This window comes from Ursus maritimus, unplaced genomic scaffold (genome assembly GCF_017311325.1).
Source record: "Ursus maritimus isolate PB19 unplaced genomic scaffold, ASM1731132v1 scaffold_32, whole genome shotgun sequence".
Lineage (NCBI taxonomy): Eukaryota > Metazoa > Chordata > Mammalia > Carnivora > Ursidae > Ursus > Ursus maritimus.
The window spans coordinates 9,418,787-9,439,247 of record NW_024425786.1 but is presented as its reverse complement, the minus strand read 5'-3'; the positions used below and the strand labels follow the sequence as shown (position 1 = coordinate 9,439,247).

Genomic DNA, 20,461 nt, shown 5'->3' with positions numbered 1-20,461 from the left:
GGGCCATGAGTCAAGGAGTGCAGATGTCCCCTCGAAGCAGGAAAAGGCAAGGAAGCCACTCACCCCTAGACCCTCCAGAAGAACCCATTGTGGATGTCGTACTTCCTGAACCGTAGGAGAATAAACTGTGTTGCTTTAGGCCACTAAGTTTGTGGTATTTGTTATAGCCGCAGTAGGAAACCCATACATCAACTTTCGGGCTTCGAACAAACCTGCTAAGCTCCTTCCCAACGTGGAGCCTCACGCATGTTGTTCCTGTGACCTCAGCCACCCCCTCTGCCCTCCCCACCTGCTCCCGCACCTGGCTAGTCCCCCACTCCCCTCCCACCAGTGTTCTGGCCTCAGCCTAAATAACCCTTCTTTGGGGAAAGCTTCCCTGCTCGATCATGTCTCCACGCCCCCATTCTTGCTCTCGAGACCCCTTCCCTTCAGTACACCCCCAATGATCTCCCTCATGGCACACTGGCCACCAAGGTCCTGAATTCCGTAAACCTGTCCCCAACATCACTCTGTCCTGTCCTGTATTTGTTGAAGATCCCTCTCCTCTGCCTGATGGAAGGCTCTGTGATGTCAATGCCCAGTTCAACAATGGCTCAAAGAATGTTTATGGGACAGCTGAGCAGCTGCTGGAGGTGTGAGGAAGGCCAGCGTGGTGCCAGCCCCCGGCAACCACTTGGAGCTCTTCTCCTGGACAAGCCTCCTTTATTCTCATTCCTCATCCTGCCCACCACTCTGTCAGCAAACGTGACTCAGCGCTTCGTGTGTGCCCAGCTCTGACTTCAGGGAACTCTGAGTCTGGTAGGGAAAACAGGGCCAGTGAACGGACTCTTGGAGGAGTGAGCGATGGCTCTAGAGTGTGCTGAGGTCAACCTAGAGGAGGCCTGGAGCCAGCAGGTGTCCTTGAAAGGGATGGCCCAAGCCCAGCTTCCTCTACTTTGAGTCACATGTTTTCTGGACCAGAATCAGCCAACCACACACATGTGTCCCTGAGCCAATCACACAGCAGACCGACACGTCCAGCTGGTCTCAAGGCTTTCATTTCTTTGAAGAGATGGTTTTGCACAAGGGCTAAGCACGCATGCTCTGTGACAAGCCCACCTAGGTTCAAATCCAAGCTCCAGAATTCAATCCCCGTGCAGTCTCAGGCCAGCCAATCTCTATTGTCTCTGTTCTTTGTTCCCATTTCTGTAAACAGAAATGACGTTTTTAATCCATACCTTGGGGCACCTACCATGAATGGTGGTAGCGATAAATCAATGAAATAATCTCATTGAGGCCCAGATCCTGGCTTTTGTGGAACTGCTTGTTCAACCCAGAATAAATATTAACTCCGTTTTTTTCTTGCCTTTTTTTTTTTTTTTTTGGTCTTGATTATTTGCTAGAATGTGAAGCAGGTGCCAAAAACATAAGGAAAAGATTCATGGAAAAATACTTCTATTCATTTCTTTTTCTCCAAAGCAGAAAAAACAACCACTTGTAGTGGTAGATGTGAGATGGGGGGCTGGCAGAGCCTCAGAATTGTGTTGATGCCCTGCCACAGATGGACGGCCGGGTTCTAAAGGAGGGAGGAGCAGAGAAGTGACCTCCTCTCTGCTGTTGCCAGAAGGATTCTAGGGGGGGCTCACTTTTCTCCGATTCAGAAGTGGGAGTGGCTGAGTTCTGGGAAGACTAAGGGGTCTTTGGGCATCAAGATGGGCTGGGGTCTGGACGGAGGTCCACCTTGGGGCAGGGGTGTGGGGAAGCAGCTAGACAGGGGCTCAGAGTGTGGAACAGGACTGGGTCGTGGTGAATGGGGTACCATGTGGGTCCAGAGAAGAGCATCAAAAGAGACAATGGTTCATTTGTACGTCCAGCCAAGGATTATTCAGCACCAACTGTATACCGAGTGTGGCGCCTACGGTAGCGAACACAGGTAAGCAGGTGGAGGCAGGAGGCAGAGAAGGCCGTTCGGAGACCGTCCTGACAGTCGGGGCAGATGCAGGCTGGCCGTTTTCATCTGGAGGCTAGACTCCACGTCAGGTGACAGAATGCGCCTCAGGGGACTCCATCCTGGGCAAGGGCAGCGCCCCGGATCTTCTACCCGCGGGTCCATCCTCACTCCGAAACACTCGCTGAAAAATCCCCCATCCTCAAACCCGGAAAAGGATTGGAGAGCTTAGAGGTGGAAGGGAGATGCTGTGTGTCTTGCTTCCTCTGAGCCCTGGGTTCGGTGCACCCCTGGGGAGGCAACGGCATGCCAGACCCTTCTACAATGGCCAGCTCCTGCGGGGTGCCCTCCCAAAACCACATTCTACCATTCCGTGGAGTTCTGCAGCGGATCTCGTGGTCAGATACCCTTCTGTATGGACCAGACACTCCTGGAGGGTAGGGACGACACTGTGAGAACTTGCAGGAGTCATGTTACCTCTCTGGGCCTCAGTTTCCCCTCATGTGCCACTCTGCAGAATTCTGCACATCCATGACACTCCATTCTGTCAAAGAGCTTTAATTGTGGGATGGAAAAGGAAGGAAGCTGAGGGTTTGGAGGAAGGGTAGGAACCATCAAACACAGATCATGATTCTAAGGGCCCCTCGGCGGGGCCGGATTTAAAACTCGGGGTGTGTCTGCAGCCGCCTGCTGCCTGGCAAGTACGAACAGCACAGTGGGTGTCCGGTTGGTTCTGCCTGCGTTGCTCTCACATGGCAGTTCTCAGAAGCGCGGGACAGGGTGCAGGCGAGGGGGAGGGACGGGGATGGCATGTTCCCGCCGGGACAAAGCGTAAGGTGGTGGTCTGGGGTAGGACGAGGTGTAAATGCTCTCCCTCGGGGCAGCCTTGGGCGCAAGCCAACTCCGCTGCAGCTGTTCGTAGAGTCCGTAGTTCGTAGGGGGAGCTGCAAGAGAAGCCAGAGTCTGGGTGAACAGGGCATGGACCAGCCAGGGGAATGTGTGGCGTGGGGCCCTGGAGGTTTTCCGGGGCTGCAGTATCAGGGACCAAGCCTGGCAGGGCTCCGGAGGGAAGAAGGGCTTGCAGGAGTGTTGGCTCAGCGTGGGGTGTGCTCCCAGCATACTCAGGAGGAACCAGGCGCTGGTACATAGGCCTCAGAAAAATCAGCCCCATAATTGGTGGAGGGTGGCCCTGCCGGCTCCTGGGGGACTGTCCTCCCCTAGCAGGGAAGGGAGCAGTGCTGGCTTGTGAGACTTCTCGGGAGGAGAAACCCTTGCAAAAGTAATGCAGTGACAAGCAGCTCACCATTGAACCCAGGTCCCTTTGCATCGAAGGGTAGGGAGTCCAAAAAGTTGGATGCAAAGAATGAGGGTAGCTTGAAATGTAAATCAGATCAAGGCACTCTCTTATAAAAATCCCTTCAAAGTCCTGTTGCTTCTGGAAGGACAAAATCCGCACGGCTGGTGCTGGCCTATGAGCCCGGATGTGGTCTTCTTGCACTCCTGCTGCGTAACATCTTTGCTTGCTATTTCTTCCCCTGGAATTCTCTCCCCCCGCCATTCCTATATGGCTCCCTCCTTCTCAACTCAACTCTCTCTTCCAGAGCGACCATCTCTCATCATTCCACCCAAAGGAGATTCACAAGTACGTGCCTCACTTTGCGTGCCTTACCAGTGTCTTTGCTTCACGGCGCACATCCTGGTCCAGAATGATGTTACTTGCCAGATCTTAAGTTATCCATCAACAGTGTCTTATCTGAGACCCACTGGAATGACAACTACCCAAGGGCAGGAATTCCTCCCCGTTGGTGACTCCTGTGTCCCCAGGTGCTCCGTCAGGGCAGGGCCCCAGGGAACTGGTCATCACTGTTTATGCAAAGGTGACGGATCTGAGTGCAATGATGCTGTTCCTGCCACCTGTGCTCCCGGTAAACCCACCCGGCCTCGGTGCCCAGGTGAGGGCTTCATCACACAGCCAATGTCACCTCCGTGGCAAGAAGCGGCCCTGTGGGTCCATAGGATTCTCCCCTTCGCATGTCATTCTAATGCTCTCTGTGTGAGTCTCTCAGCATCCACAGCCCTAGGCAGCCGTGGACCCCTCCCAGCCCAGCACAGGGCAAAATCCCAAATTAGACGAATACCAAGAAGGGGGAAGTCCGATTTCTCTGGGAGCCACAGCAGCTTGTGTCCACTCCAGGTGCGACGTGGGGGCAGGCCTGGGTTGTAATTGTGCCGGTTGTAATGGTCATCATAGGTGCTGATCAGATGGCGGTGGGAGGGCTCCTGGTGGTGCGTGATCAGGTGTTTGTACGGGAGCCCCTGGAGGGACAGACACAGCGAGCGTGTTACCGATCAGAGCAAGGCATCCACACGGCCGCGGCCGGAGGCCGAAGCTGCCACCGTGGACGTGTGTGATGCTGATGTGACTGTTGCTGCCTGAGCCCTCGGGGCCGCTGCCAGGGAGACACAGCTCACCTTCACACACATGCCCCAGCCCCCGACGCATGCCAAGTCAGTTCATCCCGAGCATGGGCTATGGGGACGCATTGAAATGAAAGGCAGAACACCCAGCTGCTAGGAAGAGTCAGAGCCACTGCTGCTCTTGTGATCTGAAATTACACCCTCTGCTGCGTCTCTAGGCTCCTCCATCCCAGGGCCTATTTCCATGGCAAGTGGAAGACGTTGACTACGAGCCTGACATATGCACCTTGTATTTCAATCAGTTACTATGGGAAGAGTCAGAGAACGCTCCATAAATCGCCTTCTACTGCAAAGGATTTATGGCTCCCTCAGCTGGAAACTCGGGGAGTGATTTCTTTGGTGGGAGTTATTTACAAGGAGAAGAAAGCCGTGTCCTCCTTACTCTGGGACGTTTGCCTGCATCAGTGCCCTTCCAAAGAAAATCCTCCTGGCCCTGGAAGGGAATCTTGGAGGACTGGGCTGATTTACAGGGGAGGATAATGTGGATTTCCATGCCCATCCTCTTGTCTGGAGCAGACAGGGAGGTCTGTGTCTGCTCTGGTCTGGAAGCGCCGGCTACACATAATATTTCAAGCGGTGGTTCCATAAATAAGTCAGATTACAATGCCAAAGGGAGACGAGGGGGACAGGCACAGACATGAGGCAGGGGTTCCCAAGATCCACATCACCAGGTGCCCGGAGCACACGTCCAGGGCCAGGGAAAGCAAGTTGGAGGGGTTCCCATGAACCAAGGGAAGTGCCAAGGAGGCATCACAACAGGGGAAAGAGAAAAGGATTTTCTTCTCGGTTTGGGGCATGGCCCTGCTGTCTTGATGATGTGCCTGGGATTTTTGTTTTGATCAGGCATGGTCAGGTGACAGAGAGACAACTGCCTTGGGGGAAAAAAACGATTTGGGAAGTTTATTACTTTCAATTCCCGAGAGGAGAGGGCACCACACAGGGCCACATAGGGAAGCACCAGGGTCGTAGAAGGCGCAGGAGAGAGCATGGCCCGGGGCCTCTGTGTGTTTTCCAAGGGAAGGAACAGGTGAGGCAGGGTAGGCAAGTTTGAGAAGTTTAGGATTGCAGAGTCTGAATGATTTCAGCAGGCTCTGGGCTAACGACGTGCCTCTGGTTATCGGTGCCCGGCCCTGGAGTGATTTAGGGCAAAGGGATATTGGCTTGGCATGTGAGCCTTGTAGAAAAGAGGTGGTGGGGGTATGGGTTCTGGGTTAGCTGGTTTGTATCCCAAAGGCATGCTTCCAGCAAGCTGTTTACTGTTGTGGGAACTAGCCAGCCCTGGGAGGGCCGTCTGTCTAGGATTAGCACGGCCCCTAAGATGTCAAACCATCTGAAATATAGAACATAAAAAATGTGATTAATATACCTGCCTAGGGCAAAAGCACAGGAAGGGGGTCCTCCCTGGGGATGCTAACCCCATCGATCCAGAGTGGATTGAAGGAGCAGGTGCGCATTTGCCTAAGAAGGAGGAAGTGTGAAGTGGGGATGGGAGCTGGCTGTCCTCGGAGGAAGAGCCCGTGGCGGAAGCAGCTGTGGGGGAGCAGGGCGATGTCCAGGATCCCCGGCGCACAAGCAGCAGACCTGAACAGAGTCCTTGGAAATGGCTCTCTGATTGCTTGGTTCTATTCTGTGTATATGTTGGCGGGGGGCTTCTTAATTTTAACCAGATTATATAAAGATTTATTTATTATTTGAGAGAGAGAGAGAGCAGGGGGAGGGGCAGAGGGAGAAGAAGGAAGAGAATCCCCCCACTCCCTCTTACCTCAATTCTCCTCTTGCCGTACCACCTGGAGATCTGGTCTGGTCTGTGGCCTGGAAAGGGGACATACTCTTCTCTGTAAATGCACTGAGGTGTTTTCTCAGTGGCTTTGGTGAACTGAAAAAGATGAAATATTCAGGACAACTTCTGGGATGCACCTTCTCACATCTCTGCAACATCCCGTCCCCTCCTGGGCTCGGGAAAGCTGGGCAGAGAAAGGGTAAACATACAGCCCAGTGCATCCTGCGCAAGACAGGCTTCATTTTGCTGCCTCCCTTCCAGAGCTTAGAAATGAACGTGCTCAGGCCCTTGGCACCGCACGCTGCAGGAAAGCTGTGACTTGTGTCACGCAACCACTTCTCCTGGTCTGCACCTGTTCCCTTTGTCTTCTCTCTCCCTGTTCCCCCTTCTTGCTTGCCTCCTTCCTCTTTTTCTCCTTTGTTTTCCTCACCTCTTCCCAGTTCCACTCTTCCCCCTCCATTATGCTTGTTTCCTGGTTCATTTATTAAAAAATTTACTGCGGTAAAATATACATAACAAAATTCACCACTTTAACCATTTTTACATATACAGTTCAGTAGCATTAAGTACACTTACATGGTTGTGCAGCCATCATCGCCTGTCTCCAGGACTTCTTCACCTTCTCAAACTAAAACTCTGAGCCCATTAAACAGCTCCCTCCCTCTTCCCCTGGCACCCGCCATTCTGTTTTCTGTCTCTATGAATCTGACTGCTCTAGGTACTTCATACACGTGGATGCAGACAGCCTTTGTCTTTCCGTGCCTGGCTTATTTCCCTTAGCATGGTGTCTTCAAGGTTTATCTACATTGCAGCATGTGGAAGAATTTTCTTCCTTTTAAAGGCTGAGTAATATTTCATTGTAGGCGTAGGCTACATTTTGCTTATCCACTCGACCTTTTGGTTACTGTGAATAATGCTGCTATGAACATGGATGTATGAATATCGCTCTTCAAAATCCTGCTTTCAGCTCTTTTGGGTAGAAACCCAGAAACGGAACTGTTGGGTCATATGGTCATTCTATGTTTAATATTTTTAGCAACTGCCATACCGCCTCCCACAGCAGCTGCACCATTTTACATTCCCACTAATCAGGCACAAGCATACCAATTTCTCCTCCTCCTCGCCAACACCTGCTACTTTCTTTCTCTTTCTTTCTTTTTTTTTTTTATCATAGCCATTTTAATGGGTGTGAAGTGGTTTTGATTTGTGGTTTTGATTTGCTTTTCCCTAATGACTAGTGATATTGGGCATCTTTTTATGTGCTCATTGGCCATTTGCATAACTTGGAGGCATATCTGTTCAAGTTTTTTCCCCATTTTTAATCGTTGGGTTTTTTTATTGTCGAGTTGTAGGAGTTCTTTATGTATCTTGGATATTAATCCTTTATCATATATAAGATTTGGAAACATTTTATCCCATTCCGTAAGTTATCTTTTCACTCTATTGATAGTGTTCTTTGATGCATAAAAGTCTTCAATTTTGATGAAAGCCCAAATGAATTTTAGGGCGGATTTCTTAATTTCAGCAAAAAAAAAAAATCATAAGGATTGCATTGATTCTGTAGCCAGTTTTGGGTAGTATCGACATCTTAATGATATTGTGTCTTCCAATCCATGAACATAGGACATCAAATATAAAAATTCTGCCTCTTTACAGTCCTGTCATCTCCCATTTTATGTTACTGATGTCATAAACTGCATCTGGATATATTTTGTACCCATTAACATAGATTTATAATTATTTTTATGCATTTGTTTTTTAAAATCCTATAAAAATAGTGGAGTTACAAACCAAAATTACAATAACAGTGGTTTTTTTATATTTGTCTATGTGTTTACCTTAACCAGAAGTCTTTATTTCATATGGCTTTGAGTTACTGTCTAACATTGCTCCATTTCTTGTAGGGCAGGCCTAGTGGTTATGAATTCCTTCAGCTTTGGTTTATCTGGGGGTGCTTTAGTTTCTCCTTCATTTTTGAAGGATGGTTTTGCTAGCTATAGAATTCTTAGTAGACAGGTGTTGTGGTTGGTTTCTTTTTAGCACTCACCCCACCCCTTTAGGCCTGTCAGGTTTCTGCTGAGAAATCTACTGATAATCTTATAAGGCTGGTTTGTACGTGATGTGTCATTTTATTTTGCTGCTTTCAAGTTCTTTTGTCTTTGACTTTCAACAGGTTGAGTATAATATGTCTTTGTGTGGGTCTCTTTGGATGTTTCCTATTAGAGTTCTCTGAGATTCTTGGATTTATAGACACGTGTCTTGTCTTCAAATTTAGGAAGTTTTCAGCCTTTATTTCTTCAAATATTTTTTCTGCCCCTGTCTCTTTTTTCTCCCAAAATGTGTGTACTGGCCTGCATGATGGTGACCCATAAGTCCTTAGATTCTGTTTGCAATTCTTTATTCCTTTTTTTGTCTCCTCAGACTCAAGAATTTCAAATGACCTCTCTTCAAGTTCTCTGATTCTTTCTTCTGCCTGTTCAAGTCCACTGTCAAATACCTCTAGTGAATTTTTTTCAATGTAGTTATTGTATTTTTCAGCTCCATAATTTCTGTTTGATTTCATTTTATAATTTCTATTTTTTATTAATATTCTCATTTTGTTCATATATTATTTTCCTGATTTCCTTCAGTTCTTTGTTCATGTTTTCTTTTAGCTCTTTATGCATATTCAAAGTGATTGTTTTAAGGTTTTTGTCCAGTCCATTTAAGGGAAGATCTCCACTAACTAACAGGGCACATTCCAGGGTGAATGAAGTCTTAAGTTCTCAGGAGTTTTCTGAGCATGCATCTTGCCTGAACCTGTGTGTGTGCGTGTGTGTGTGTGTGTGTGTGTGCATGTGTGGTGTGCTTTTTTATTTAGTCTATATACACAGCTACTTTAAAATGCCTTAATTTCCCAAAGAGTGTCTCCCCTGCTTCTTCTCAAGGTCTTTTACGTTCTGTTGCATTCCTCCACCTGTAATCTCCAGCCTCAGACTTTCACAGGTCTATAGTCTCCTAGCAGCTGTAACCACCCCTGCTTTCAACAGCTTTTCTTAGCCTGAAACATGAACTATGACATGTTTCCCTATCTGAGCTCTGAGTTAAGCAAAGTAGGGGGAGCAATCCCTCAAGCGGCCTCCAGACAAATTAAAATGTTGCTCCACTCTCTCTGGGTTCAAGGGAAGGAACTGGGAGCTGAGTTTCTCTTATACTACACCATGCTGTTCTGAGGAGAAAATGAGAAAAGAGCAAGTAAAAATACCATGGAATTTCCTACCATTTTGAATGTGAGTTTTTCTAAATTGGACATTTGTTTGGTTGCTGTGGACCTTTGACTGCTTTTCAGAACTCTTTTATAGTTATTTTAGCTAGACCATAGTTGTTTCTTTAATGTTTCTGTGGGAGAGTAAGGAGCTGGAGCTTCTTAGTCTGCCATGTTTTTCATGTCACTCCAACTCTGCTCTCTTTATGCAATCTCTTCTAGGCATAGGACCAGCCCATAGTATCCTTAGGTACTATCTCTCCCACAGGAGCCTGGAGGACTTGCTTAGCCAGTTCTCCTAGCCCTTGGACCCTCTCTTACACACACCTGCTCCCCAAATAAGGTCAAGTGCAATGAGAACTAACAATGGCCACAGGCCACATCTAGCCAGAGGGGTGGTGAATGCAAATGTTCTCCCTGAAAACAGCCTTTTCCAGTTCTCAGAAGTCACCACCACCCTTCCCCATCCTTACACCAAAGCTGCCAATTGATATCATCCTCTTTTCCTTGGCCATTTCCCAAGAAGGCATGAGGATATCTACATGTCTCTGCAGAAATTTAAGTGGCTCAATCTTGATTGCCACCACAAGTAAAGATACCCAATTTCAAGTAGGCCAATTCAGGCAAAGTATTTTTGTGTTGGCCTTTAAAATACATGGGGAAACCAAGAGCCCATTTGTTCTGTTTTGAAAGTAAAAACTGAAATGCGCAGGCAGGGCAAGGTTGTGGAATGGGTGTCAGAGAGCAGCAGCTCATCCCTGGACATCCATGCAGGGAGTGGCAAGCCTGCCTTGGAAGGCATCCCACTCTGGGAAGGGCCAGGCCCAGGATAGTAGATGTTCTTCAAATCAAGGTGCAGAGGAATTAGGGACAGGGAACACCAGATGCCTAGAAACAGGCCACCGAAAATAATGTTGTAAGGCAGAACTATATTGACGCTTCTGCTATGGCATTTTCGAGATATAATGGGGACTTTGATGATTGCTTGAATGTAACTCCCCTATGAAGAGCACAGAGACCCTAACGCCACATTGTTAAGATGTAACCATCTATGACCCTTAATTTGGAAATAGTAATGACCTCATTCCTAATTCTGCCTGCCAGGCCATCCCCCAAGCCCTCTGTCTACGTTCTCCCATTCCTTACCTTCCTCCTCTCTTCTACCCAGTTTCCAGTGAGCACTCGGGTTGAATACTTGGTCTCAACCTTCCAGCTTGGGGTAGAGAAGGACTGTGGACTTACTGCAGTCAAAAACTGCATGGTAAGTATTTGCCCTGAGTCTTTTGAGTTGACACAGTTTCAGGTTTCGGGAGTGAGGAGATGTTACACAATTGCTGAGTTTAGGGTGTCTTTTTCATCTTCCTAGCCACCCTTTTGAGTGGTTTATAGTTAATGACACTCTGCCAATTTCACAAAATAAATGTTCCCGAGAGTCTACTTTCAGCCTCCAGGGAGAGGTGATGTGATCTTGGATTCCCTACTGTTGACTGTCTCCATGGTGATAGCCTGTGTGTATAAATACTCTCCTTAAGGGGGAAGCTGATTCTTCAGGAGAAAAACTGACCCCATAGAAGCAAATTGAACCAACAATAACCACCACAAATGCAGGGCCAGAAAAACCTTGTTTTCGTGTTGTCGCCCTGTGAGAGACATCGTCCTTGGGGTACTTTTACAAGGGTGAGTTGGGATGATCACATTCTATTACTAATTCTCTTTCTCTAGTGCTGATGTGTTAAGCCCATGCGGAGACATTTGCATGTTGTCACTCATTTAATTCTCACAGCAGCCCTATGAAGCAGATGCCATCTGGGTAATATACCCATTTTATAGATGAGAACAGTGAAGCAAAGAGAGATTAAGTAGCTGTTTCAAGTCACACATGTGAGACAGCCGGGATTTGAATCCACTCTGATTCAGGCCTAGACCCCTGGGCTCCACTCAGTGCTTGTCTGCCCCTTTGCCTAAGGAATCCTATCTTTGGGCTCAAACTGATACCATGTGGTTCATTCGGTTAGTCTTCATTCGCCCCACAATCATTTTTATTGAGCACATGCTACATCTTGGGCACTGAGCTGTGGGTATAATGCATCAGTGACTAGACCAAGGTCCCATCCCCACAGAGGGACCCCACTGAGGTCCAATGGGAAAAAGCCATTATTTTGCTTATTGACTAAGAAAAAAAAAATTAGGAACCACCTCTCTATCAAGGGAGGGCCGGTTCAATAAATTGTGGTACATCCATATAATGAAATACTCTGTAGCTATTAAAAAATGCTAACAGAGAAAGGTGCCTATAATACGATTGAATTAAAGAAGCAGAACCCTATAGTCTCGCTTGCCACAAATGAAGATATCCAATTTCAAGTAGGCAATTCAGAGATGTATTTTCCAACAGCCTTTAAACAAAAGTAGAGGAACTCCAAGAAACTATTTGTTCCCTCTTGAAACTAACCATGTGGCGGGGGAAAGATATGAAGACACACCACAGAGCATGGCAGACCTCTATTTGGCAGGGACGACAGTCTGGGCAGGCTAGAGCCAGGAAGAGGGGAATGTCCTTCCGATCCAAGTACAGGGGAGTCATGTGTTCTGTATAATTGCATTTTTCAAAACTTTTAATTATAAAATGTAACACAATATGAACAAGTACATTAAAAATAAATGTACAGATCAATGAATTACAGTAGAGCAAACCCCCACAAAGCAGCACAGAGGTGAAGAAGCAGAACACTGCCAGCACCCCAGTGTCACACATGCCTCCTGCCTTTCTCACCTGACTTTTGTAGCTGTAGCTTCCTTGCTTTTTTTTTTTTTAATATGCTGAGCACCAAAGGATGCATTCCTATACATGAATGCTTAGCCTTATACGTGTTTCTGGAGTTGGTATAAATGAAACTGTATAACATGTATTCATTTGAGTCTGGTTTCTTTTCCTCAACATAGTTAATATTTTTTTATGATTTTATTTATTTACTTGAGAGAGAGAGAGAGACAGAGCACAAGCAGGGGGAAGGAGGCAGAGGGAAAGGGAGAAGCAGACTCCCCAGCGAGCAGGGAGCCCGACGTGGGGCTCGATCCCAGGACCCTGGGATCATGACCTGAGCCGAAGGCAGATGCTTAACTGACTGAGCCACCCAAGAACCCCTATAGTTAATATTTTTAAGATTCACTCATGGTTACCTGGGTGGCTCAGTCGGTTAAGCAAGTGTCTGCCTTCTGCTCAGGCAATGATCCCAGAGTCCTGGGATCAAGTCCCACATCAGGCTCCCTGCTGAGCCAGGAGTTTGCATTTCCCTCTGCTCCTCCCCCCACCCCTGCTCAGGCGCATGCTCTCTCTCTCTAGCAAAAATAAATAAATAAACAAACAAATAAATAAATAATCTTAAAAAAAAAGATTCACTCATGTTGCATGTAGTTGTGGTTGCTATGACCTTTTTCTGCATGTCTCCTGGGGCCCAGATACAGCCATTTCTCTAGGGCAGTGGTTCTCACATTTCTAGTTTCTCAAAAATTATGGAGGACCCAAAGACCTTTTTAAAATGTGGGTTGTATTGGTGGTCTGGAGCCGGGTCATAGCTGCTCATGAGAGCCCACGGTGCCCATCTCTTCCCAGCACTACATTCTGTGAAATCACATCGGTAGCTCAAAATCATTCATGGTGGCGATATTTATACCACAGAAGGGGCAAACCCAATAGAGGAATATAAGTATATTGATTATTATTGATTGATTTCAAAAAAATTCCATCTGTTGTGATAGATTGTTTTGTGTAAAGGAAAAAATCTAACCTCATAGAGATAAGTAGTTGGAAGGGAGAGAAATATTTTAATAGTCTTTGAAGCTAATTGTGGATATTCTTCGAAGCTACAGCAAAACTCAATGAGTGGTAGTTTCTTAAAGGTTAGTTACAATGTGGAATCTGAAACTATTCAGTCACCTCCTTGAGCTCTGTTACATTAAAATCCACAGGTTGACCTTGTGCTTTGAGCAGATCTTTCAGTTACTTGTGGTTTTGTAACATCATAGTGGTCACTGGAATACATTGGTATACTGAGCCTTACAAATCTTCCAAATGTTGGTGTATTTTATGATATTTTTAAAATTGCACCTGCGAATACCACTAGTGATCTCATCAGAAAAGCATTCAAGTGTTAGGAAGTTGACCAGCTCACAGCGATGGATACAAGGTTTCCAAAATTCTAGTTTTAGTTTGAAAGCTCAAAAACTCTGTCATCGGCAGCAACTAATGTCCAATTTTCTCTGAAGCGTCAGACCTACTTCATTCATTTTTAAGAAAATATCTGCCAGATGTTCCAATGTGAATAATCATGATTTGTCTCCCCAACATGTCTTCGAGTAAAAATGGTATTTAATTAAAAAAAAAAAGCCCACCTAATTCTGCTTATAACTTCAGTGCTGTTTTTCAAGAGAATATCATTCTTGGGTTTGCGACAGCAGAGTTTTCTTCACACCCACCTTCCGTTCCATCACACGGCATGTTGGAAGTGTATCTGCTCAAAGGTCAAGATTAATAAAATTAATCATTTTTATTTCTTCTTCATCAAGGACAACCTTAAGTGAAACCAGCATCATCATCATCACCATCATCATTATTATTACTTTACTGCTAGTGTGTGGTGGTGGAGACATGACTGTTAACACCACTGGCAACCCTGCCTGGATCAGGCATGGGCACCAACTGCTTTACTGCCACTGCCCCTGCACTCTCAGTACCAATGTCGACACAGTGAAAAGGGGCAAACAACATCTTAGCATTATTAAGAAAATAGTTTTGCCCTTGCAGGTCCCCTGAAGGAAGCTTGAGGATCTCCGGGGATCTTGCTTTGGGAACCTCTGCTCTGAGATATAGACCTATAACAGTGGAATTGCTGGGTCATAGGGTATGTGTGTCTTCAACTTTGCTAGACAGCGCCCACCTGTTCTCCAATATGTCAGTTTATATTCCCCCCCCATCAGCATGTATGTTTGTTTCCATCACTCCACACGTCTAGAACTTTTTCATCATCCTAAACAGAAACTCTCTACCCATTAAGCAATAGCTCCCCATTTCTACTTTCCCCAGAGGCCCCGACAATCCCTGTTCTACTTTCCATCTCTATGAATTTTCCTGTTCCAGGTACCCCATATAAAAGAAAGCATACAGGGTTTTTATTTGGTTTGGTTCGGTCTTGCTTATTTCACTTAGCCTAATGTTTTCAAGGTTCATCCATGGTATAGCACGTGTCAGAATTTCATTCTGAATTTCTTTTTTTGGATGAATAATGGCTGAATAATATTCTGTTATATATATAGACCACACTTTGTGTATCCATTCATCTGTTGATGGACATTCGGATGGTTTCCACCTTTTGGCTATTGTGAACAGTGTGGCTATGATCATGGGTGTACAGGTATCTGAGTTTTTCCCTTTCCAATCTTTGGAATATCTAGGGAGAAAATTGGCAACACAAAACTCTTTTTCCCCAGGGTTCACACCAGTTTATATTCCCATCAGCAATGAGCAGGCGTTCCCAGTTCTCCACATCCTCGCCAACACTTGTTACATTTCATTTTTATTAACAATCCATCCTAATGAATGTGAGGCGATACCTCATTGTGGCTTTGATTTGCATTTCACTAATGACTAATAATGTGGAGCATCTGTCCATGTGTTTATTGGCCATTTGTGTATCATCTTTAAGAAAACATTGCCCATTTTTTTTAGTTGGGTTGTTTGTTTTGAAGTGTTTTTTGTTTGCTTCTTTGTTTGGGTCTTTTGTTGTTGTTGGTGGTGGTGGTTTTCTTCGGTTTTGTGTGTGTGTGTGTGTGGTTGAGTTGTAGGGATTCATTCTATATTCCTGATGTTAATTCCTTATCAGATATATGATTTACAAATATTTTCTCTTATTCTATGAGTCGTCCTTTCCCTCGCAATATTGTCTGTTCCTATGTGTTTTATATTTTATGCCACTTAAATGGTTATTTATATTTCATTTTCTGATTCTTGCCTACATATTAAAATGCAACTGATTTTTTCTTTTTTCTTTTCTTTTTTTTTTAAATCTACCCCTTTATTTATTTACTTTCCATTAAATTTAAATCCTTGAGGGGTACAGCATCACACAGATTCTGTGGCCAATGGCTTTAGCTGGAAGGTTGCTTCGGAATTTGGCACGAATCATGCCACTGTTTCCGTGAGCATGAGTTCCTCTTCCCCAGATAACTCTAGTTTTCTTTGGTTTGCCACCAGGAGTCACTGTGTTGTTCTTTGCTTTGTATACATAAGCACATCTCTTGCCTAGATAGAATTCAGTTTCATCTCAAGCATAAACACCTTTGATTTTAAGAAGAGCTGTGTGGGGCGCCTGGGTGGCACAGCGGTTAAGCGTCTGCCTTCGGCTCAGGGCGTGATCCCGGCATTACGGGATCGAGTCCCACATCAGGCTCCTCTGCTATGAGCCTGCTTCTTCCTCTCCCACTCCCCCTGCTTGTGTTCCCTCTCTCGCTGGCTGTCTCTATCTCTGTCAAATAAATAAATAAAATCTTTAAAAAAAAAAAAAAAAGAAGAGCTGTGTGCTCCCTCTGGTTCCAGAGACCCTGCTTATAGCCAGCAAAAATGGCCTTGGACCACAGCCTTCCAGACATATTTGTCGTTTTAGGAGTCCTGTTCCCAGCAAGCCTCCACAGGCTCCAAGATGGTAGAAAGAGAAAGGCACGCAACTGATTTTTTCTATAAATGTTAACTTTGTGTACATCAACTTTTTGACTCATTCTAATAATTTTGTTGTAGATTCTTTGAGCATTTACATGTAGGATCATAGTATCTGCAAATAATAATAACTATTTAGTTTCCTCCCTTTCAATTCTTATTGGTTTATTCTTGTCTTCTTACATTGGCTAGGACCACTAGTACACGTCAAATAAAAATGATAGGGAACAACTCTTTTCTTGTTCCTGATACCAAGGGGAAAATTCTGGGTTTCACCATTAAGCAAGGTGTTTGCTATAGGTATTTTTGTTGATGCCATTTATTGGGTTAAAGAAATTTTCTTCTATTCCAAAGAGCTGACAATTTTTTCATAAATAAATGTTTAAATTTTTGCATCTATTAAGATAATCACACAGTTTCTCTCATTGAATGTGTTAATGTGATAAATTACATTAAGTTTGTGATATTAACAAATTCTCCAATGTGAAACCCATCTTACATTCTAGTATAAACTCAACTTGGTCATGATATACTATCCTTTATAGATACTGATGGATTAAGTTGGCTAAATATTTTTTAGAAATATTTTTATCTGTAAGATTTTCACAGCCTATAATGTTCACTTCCACTCTCCTTGTGGAATTTGATTACTAAGTAAGCCTCACAGAAAGAGTATACCTGCTTTTTATGTTCTCTATGCCAGTTTATGTAGAATTAATGTCATTTTCCCCTTAATATTAAGAAAATCAAGGCATCTGGGTCAGGAGATTTACATTTTGTGTTGGTTTGTTTGTTTTGTTGGAAAGCTTCAGTTAGATTCAGTATCTTTTATTATAAAACAAATCAGATTTTCTCTTTTGGGTTTGGCAAATTGCGTTTGTCTTGGAATTTACACACTGCATCTAAATTCTCAATTTTTTTTAGCATATGTGGCTCATAATTTCCTCTCATCATCTTTTTAATATCTCTAGAATCTGTACTGAAGTCCCTTTTTATTCCTGGTATTTACTGTTTGTGCTCCCCCTTTTCCTTATTGGTCTTACCAGATGCTTATCAATTCTTTTTCAACTGACTGAACCACCCAGGCACCCTTCTACCCTATGAATTTTTAAATTACCACTTTTTGCCTTCCAAAGTTTCAGATCTATAGATTTATAGATTATACTTATATATTATATTTTAAATGTGTAGATTATACTCATAGACTACATACAGATTTACCCATTCTGTTTATATAGGTTATATGTATAAATATGTTGATACCGATTTTATCTCCTTTGACATAGTAAGCAGAACTATTCTACGGTGTGTGACTCCTTTTTTTTAAGTTTTATTTAATCTCTACACCCAACGTGGGGCTCAAACTCACAATTCACATCCGCTTCCAACTGAGCCAGCCAGGTGCCCTCTTTTTTTTTTTTTTTTCTTTTTAGCTGTTGTTTCTGTGGCTTCTTTTTGCTAGCTCTTTTTTTCTCATGTACCTGGTACCTGAAAAATTATTTGCAAAAATAACGTAGGTCTAGGATGACATTATCCTCTTGCAGGGATGATTGTCATTTGTTTCTCCAATCACCGGTGGACATTAGAAATTAGGGATCACTTTCATCCAGTTTAGGGGCAGACATTTTTGGTCATTGTATGATCCCAACATCATGGGCTCAGCACTATGTTCGAGGAACTACAGCATGCTCTGCAAGCTCACAGAAGGACCTAACCCTGCTTGGCTTTCCAGAGAAAGCAGCACTTAAGACAAGACCTAAAAGATAGATCATGCATTAACTTCTGCCCTCCTGGTCCAGGATGGCCTAGAAACGCTTCTTAAAGATGACCAATCTGCTTCGGGGTATTTTGCAGGTAACAGAATAGTGGTGGGTGGTAGACTTGGAACTCTGACATGCTTGGCTTGAACTTCAAGATTGCCCAAGTCGACCTTGGTTTCCTAATCTAAAAATCGGGAGTAAATACCATGAGATGATGAGAATTTAATGAAACGTCACCTATAAAACACTTCACAAGATGCTGGTCACATATAAGGGGTAGATAAATATTCAATCCCTTCTTCCTTTTGTGCCTAAATCAAGTTTATTTTAGTGACAAAATCCATTCCTTTCCCTACAGTAGAGGAGCATATTTGACAAATTGGGAAATAGGAAGGCTTTTTCCTATGACTAGAAGTGCTTTGAAATTGAATCTCCAGCACTTCCTTATCTGATTCAACTTTGTGCAGTAATTTGCAAGACAACCAGCTACTATGTTGGGGCAGAGATACTCTAGGGAGGGAAAAGAGCAAGCCATGGCAACCGTGGGCACAAGGAGACAATCTGCTGGCTCTGGTATCCTTTGCTTTCTTCTGTGGGATGCAAAGACGTGGGAGGCAAAAAATCAATAACGTTGCATCCTTCCCCGATTCCTTAACTGATTCTTGGAGAGGTTCATTTGAGTGAAGGAACTTCCCTTCTAAAATACAGGCATGCCACGCCAACTTGGTCCCGCCCTACTGATTGTCAAGCCAATCCATTTTCTTTTTGCCTTTGGGATGGATGGTTATGATCCAATGATTTCCCTCCCAGTTGAGATCTGCTGGGAAAGAGGGACAGGCACCTTGGTAGCATCCACCGACATTTAAAATATCCCCAGTTAACAGTTCTTCTTGAATCCATCACAGAATCACATGTGCAGGAGGCGGCATGTGCCGACACATTCCCTACGGATTTGTTTGTGAAAAACTAGAAAGAGATCAAGTGTGTCCACTGCTTGGGAATGGCTAAGACCTATAATATAGCCACACCAGGGAACACTATGCAGTAGCTAAAAAGAGTAAGGTAAATCTAGGTTGTTTACTAGGCTAGATTTCCAAGGTATATCATTGATTGAAAACACTCAAGTGTCACAACATGTACAGAATAATATCTTTTATGTACCAATACATGGCAAAGTCATCCCGCAAAATAATGCTTTGTATTTTCCATGGGTACATATCTGCCTATGTAAAAGCATAGAAACAGGCTTTAAAGGATTAGAAGACCACCCCCTGCCAACGAGGCAACAGTGGATACATCCAGATATAAGCAGATAGAGTGAAAGAAGGGTGGTCAAAAAGGACGTTAGCCTTATTTCCAGTATTTGGAGGTTTTATTTTAAAAGATAATATTGGGGCTCCAGGGTGGTTCAGTTGGTTAAGCATCCGATTCTTGGTTTCAGCTCAGGTCATGATCTTGGGGCTGTGAGGTTGAGCCCCAATGTCTGGCTCTGTGCTCAGTGCAGACTCTGCTTGGGATTCTTTCTCTTCCTCTCCCTCTGCCCCTCCTCCCACTCACATGCTTTCTCTCTCTCTCTAAAATAAAAAAAATAAATCTTTAAAAAAACTAAAAAAATTAAAAGATCACATCCTTGCGTATCACTTTCATAATTTAAAATTAATTTTTTAAAAGGTAGAATGGAAATATGATTGAGAGCGTAGTAAGCTGTCATATTGTCCAAAAACGATCTGCTGCCCCTCTCTGGGGAGGATGATGCTGTCGCATCAGTGTCAGGCGTGGCTGCATGACTTGCTCTGGTCAATGAAAGGTGAACGGAAGCTTGGGGAGCCAGCGTGTGATTTTCCATGTTCTTTTCTCCTCTGCCATGAGACTGGAGAACATTTCACAGAGAGGCTGCTCCATCAGCCTGGGGATGCTGGAGTAGAGAAATGTGAAGCAGAGCTCCAGCTGAGCTGTGAAGGCCATGTAATGTGTAGTGTGAGTAAGAAATAGACCTTTGCTGCCCTAAGCCACTGAGACTGTGGGGTCACTTGTCATTGCGGCAGAACCTAACCTAGACTGGCCTATAGTAGCCGAGGGATAACAGAGAGTCAGCAGTCACTCTGGAGCAGAGAATGCAGGCAGAGAGGAGGCAAGGCTTGGGATCAGAAAGGCAGGGAGGTCCTGGGTGGGGGTGAGGGGTACCCTGAGGAAGACACTGAAAGGGAAGTGGAGGGAAGAACAATAAAGACTAATTTTTTTTAAAGATTTTTTTTTTAATTTATTTATGTGACAGAGAGAACACAGCAGGGGAGAGGGAGAGGAAGAAGCAGGCTCCCAGCCGAGGAGCCCGATGTGGGACTCGATCCCGGAACGCCAGGATCACGCCCTGAGCCGAAGGCAGACACCTAATGACTGCGCTACCCAGGCGCCCCAATAAAGACTAATTTTGCCCATTTTTCCATCTTTGCCTTAGGACCTTGTCCTCCATTGCCTACTGACCAGTGAGAGCAATTTGGGATGCAACATGTTGTCCTTTATCAGATGGCATTTGCCCTGGCCTAACTAGCAGATCTCTTCAGGG

General features: G+C 44.8%; 1 protein-coding gene across 1 annotated transcript; it reads right to left on the bottom strand.

Annotated features, from left to right (window-relative positions):
* Window positions 1-2,475: 2,475 nt before the first annotated feature.
* On the bottom strand, window positions 2,476-10,689 carry CUNH1orf158 (chromosome unknown C1orf158 homolog). The gene is made up of 4 exons (XM_008694931.2): window positions 10,576-10,689; window positions 6,168-6,281; window positions 4,066-4,243; window positions 2,476-2,871 (listed from the first exon to the last, which is right to left on the bottom strand). Exons 1-4 carry the CDS (start codon window positions 10,687-10,689, stop codon window positions 2,690-2,692), a joined length of 588 nt encoding a protein of 195 aa, XP_008693153.1. The 3' UTR covers window positions 2,476-2,689.
* Between the last annotated feature and the right edge of the window lie 9,772 nt (window positions 10,690-20,461).

Excerpts from the sequence above, each read along its gene's own strand:
- CUNH1orf158 (XM_008694931.2), bottom strand. The coding sequence starts at position 10,689 with ATGCAGTTTTTGACTGCAGTAAGTCCACAGTCCTTCTCTACCCCAAGC. Across the intron at positions 4,244-6,167 it reads ACGGCAAGAGGAGAATTGAG|GGGCTCCCGTACAAACACCT; the intron begins GTAAGAGGGAGT and ends CTGTCCCTCCAG. Across the intron at positions 2,872-4,065 it reads ATCGGACTTCCCCCTTCTTG|CTCCCCCTACGAACTACGGA; the intron begins GTATTCGTCTAA and ends CTTCTCTTGCAG.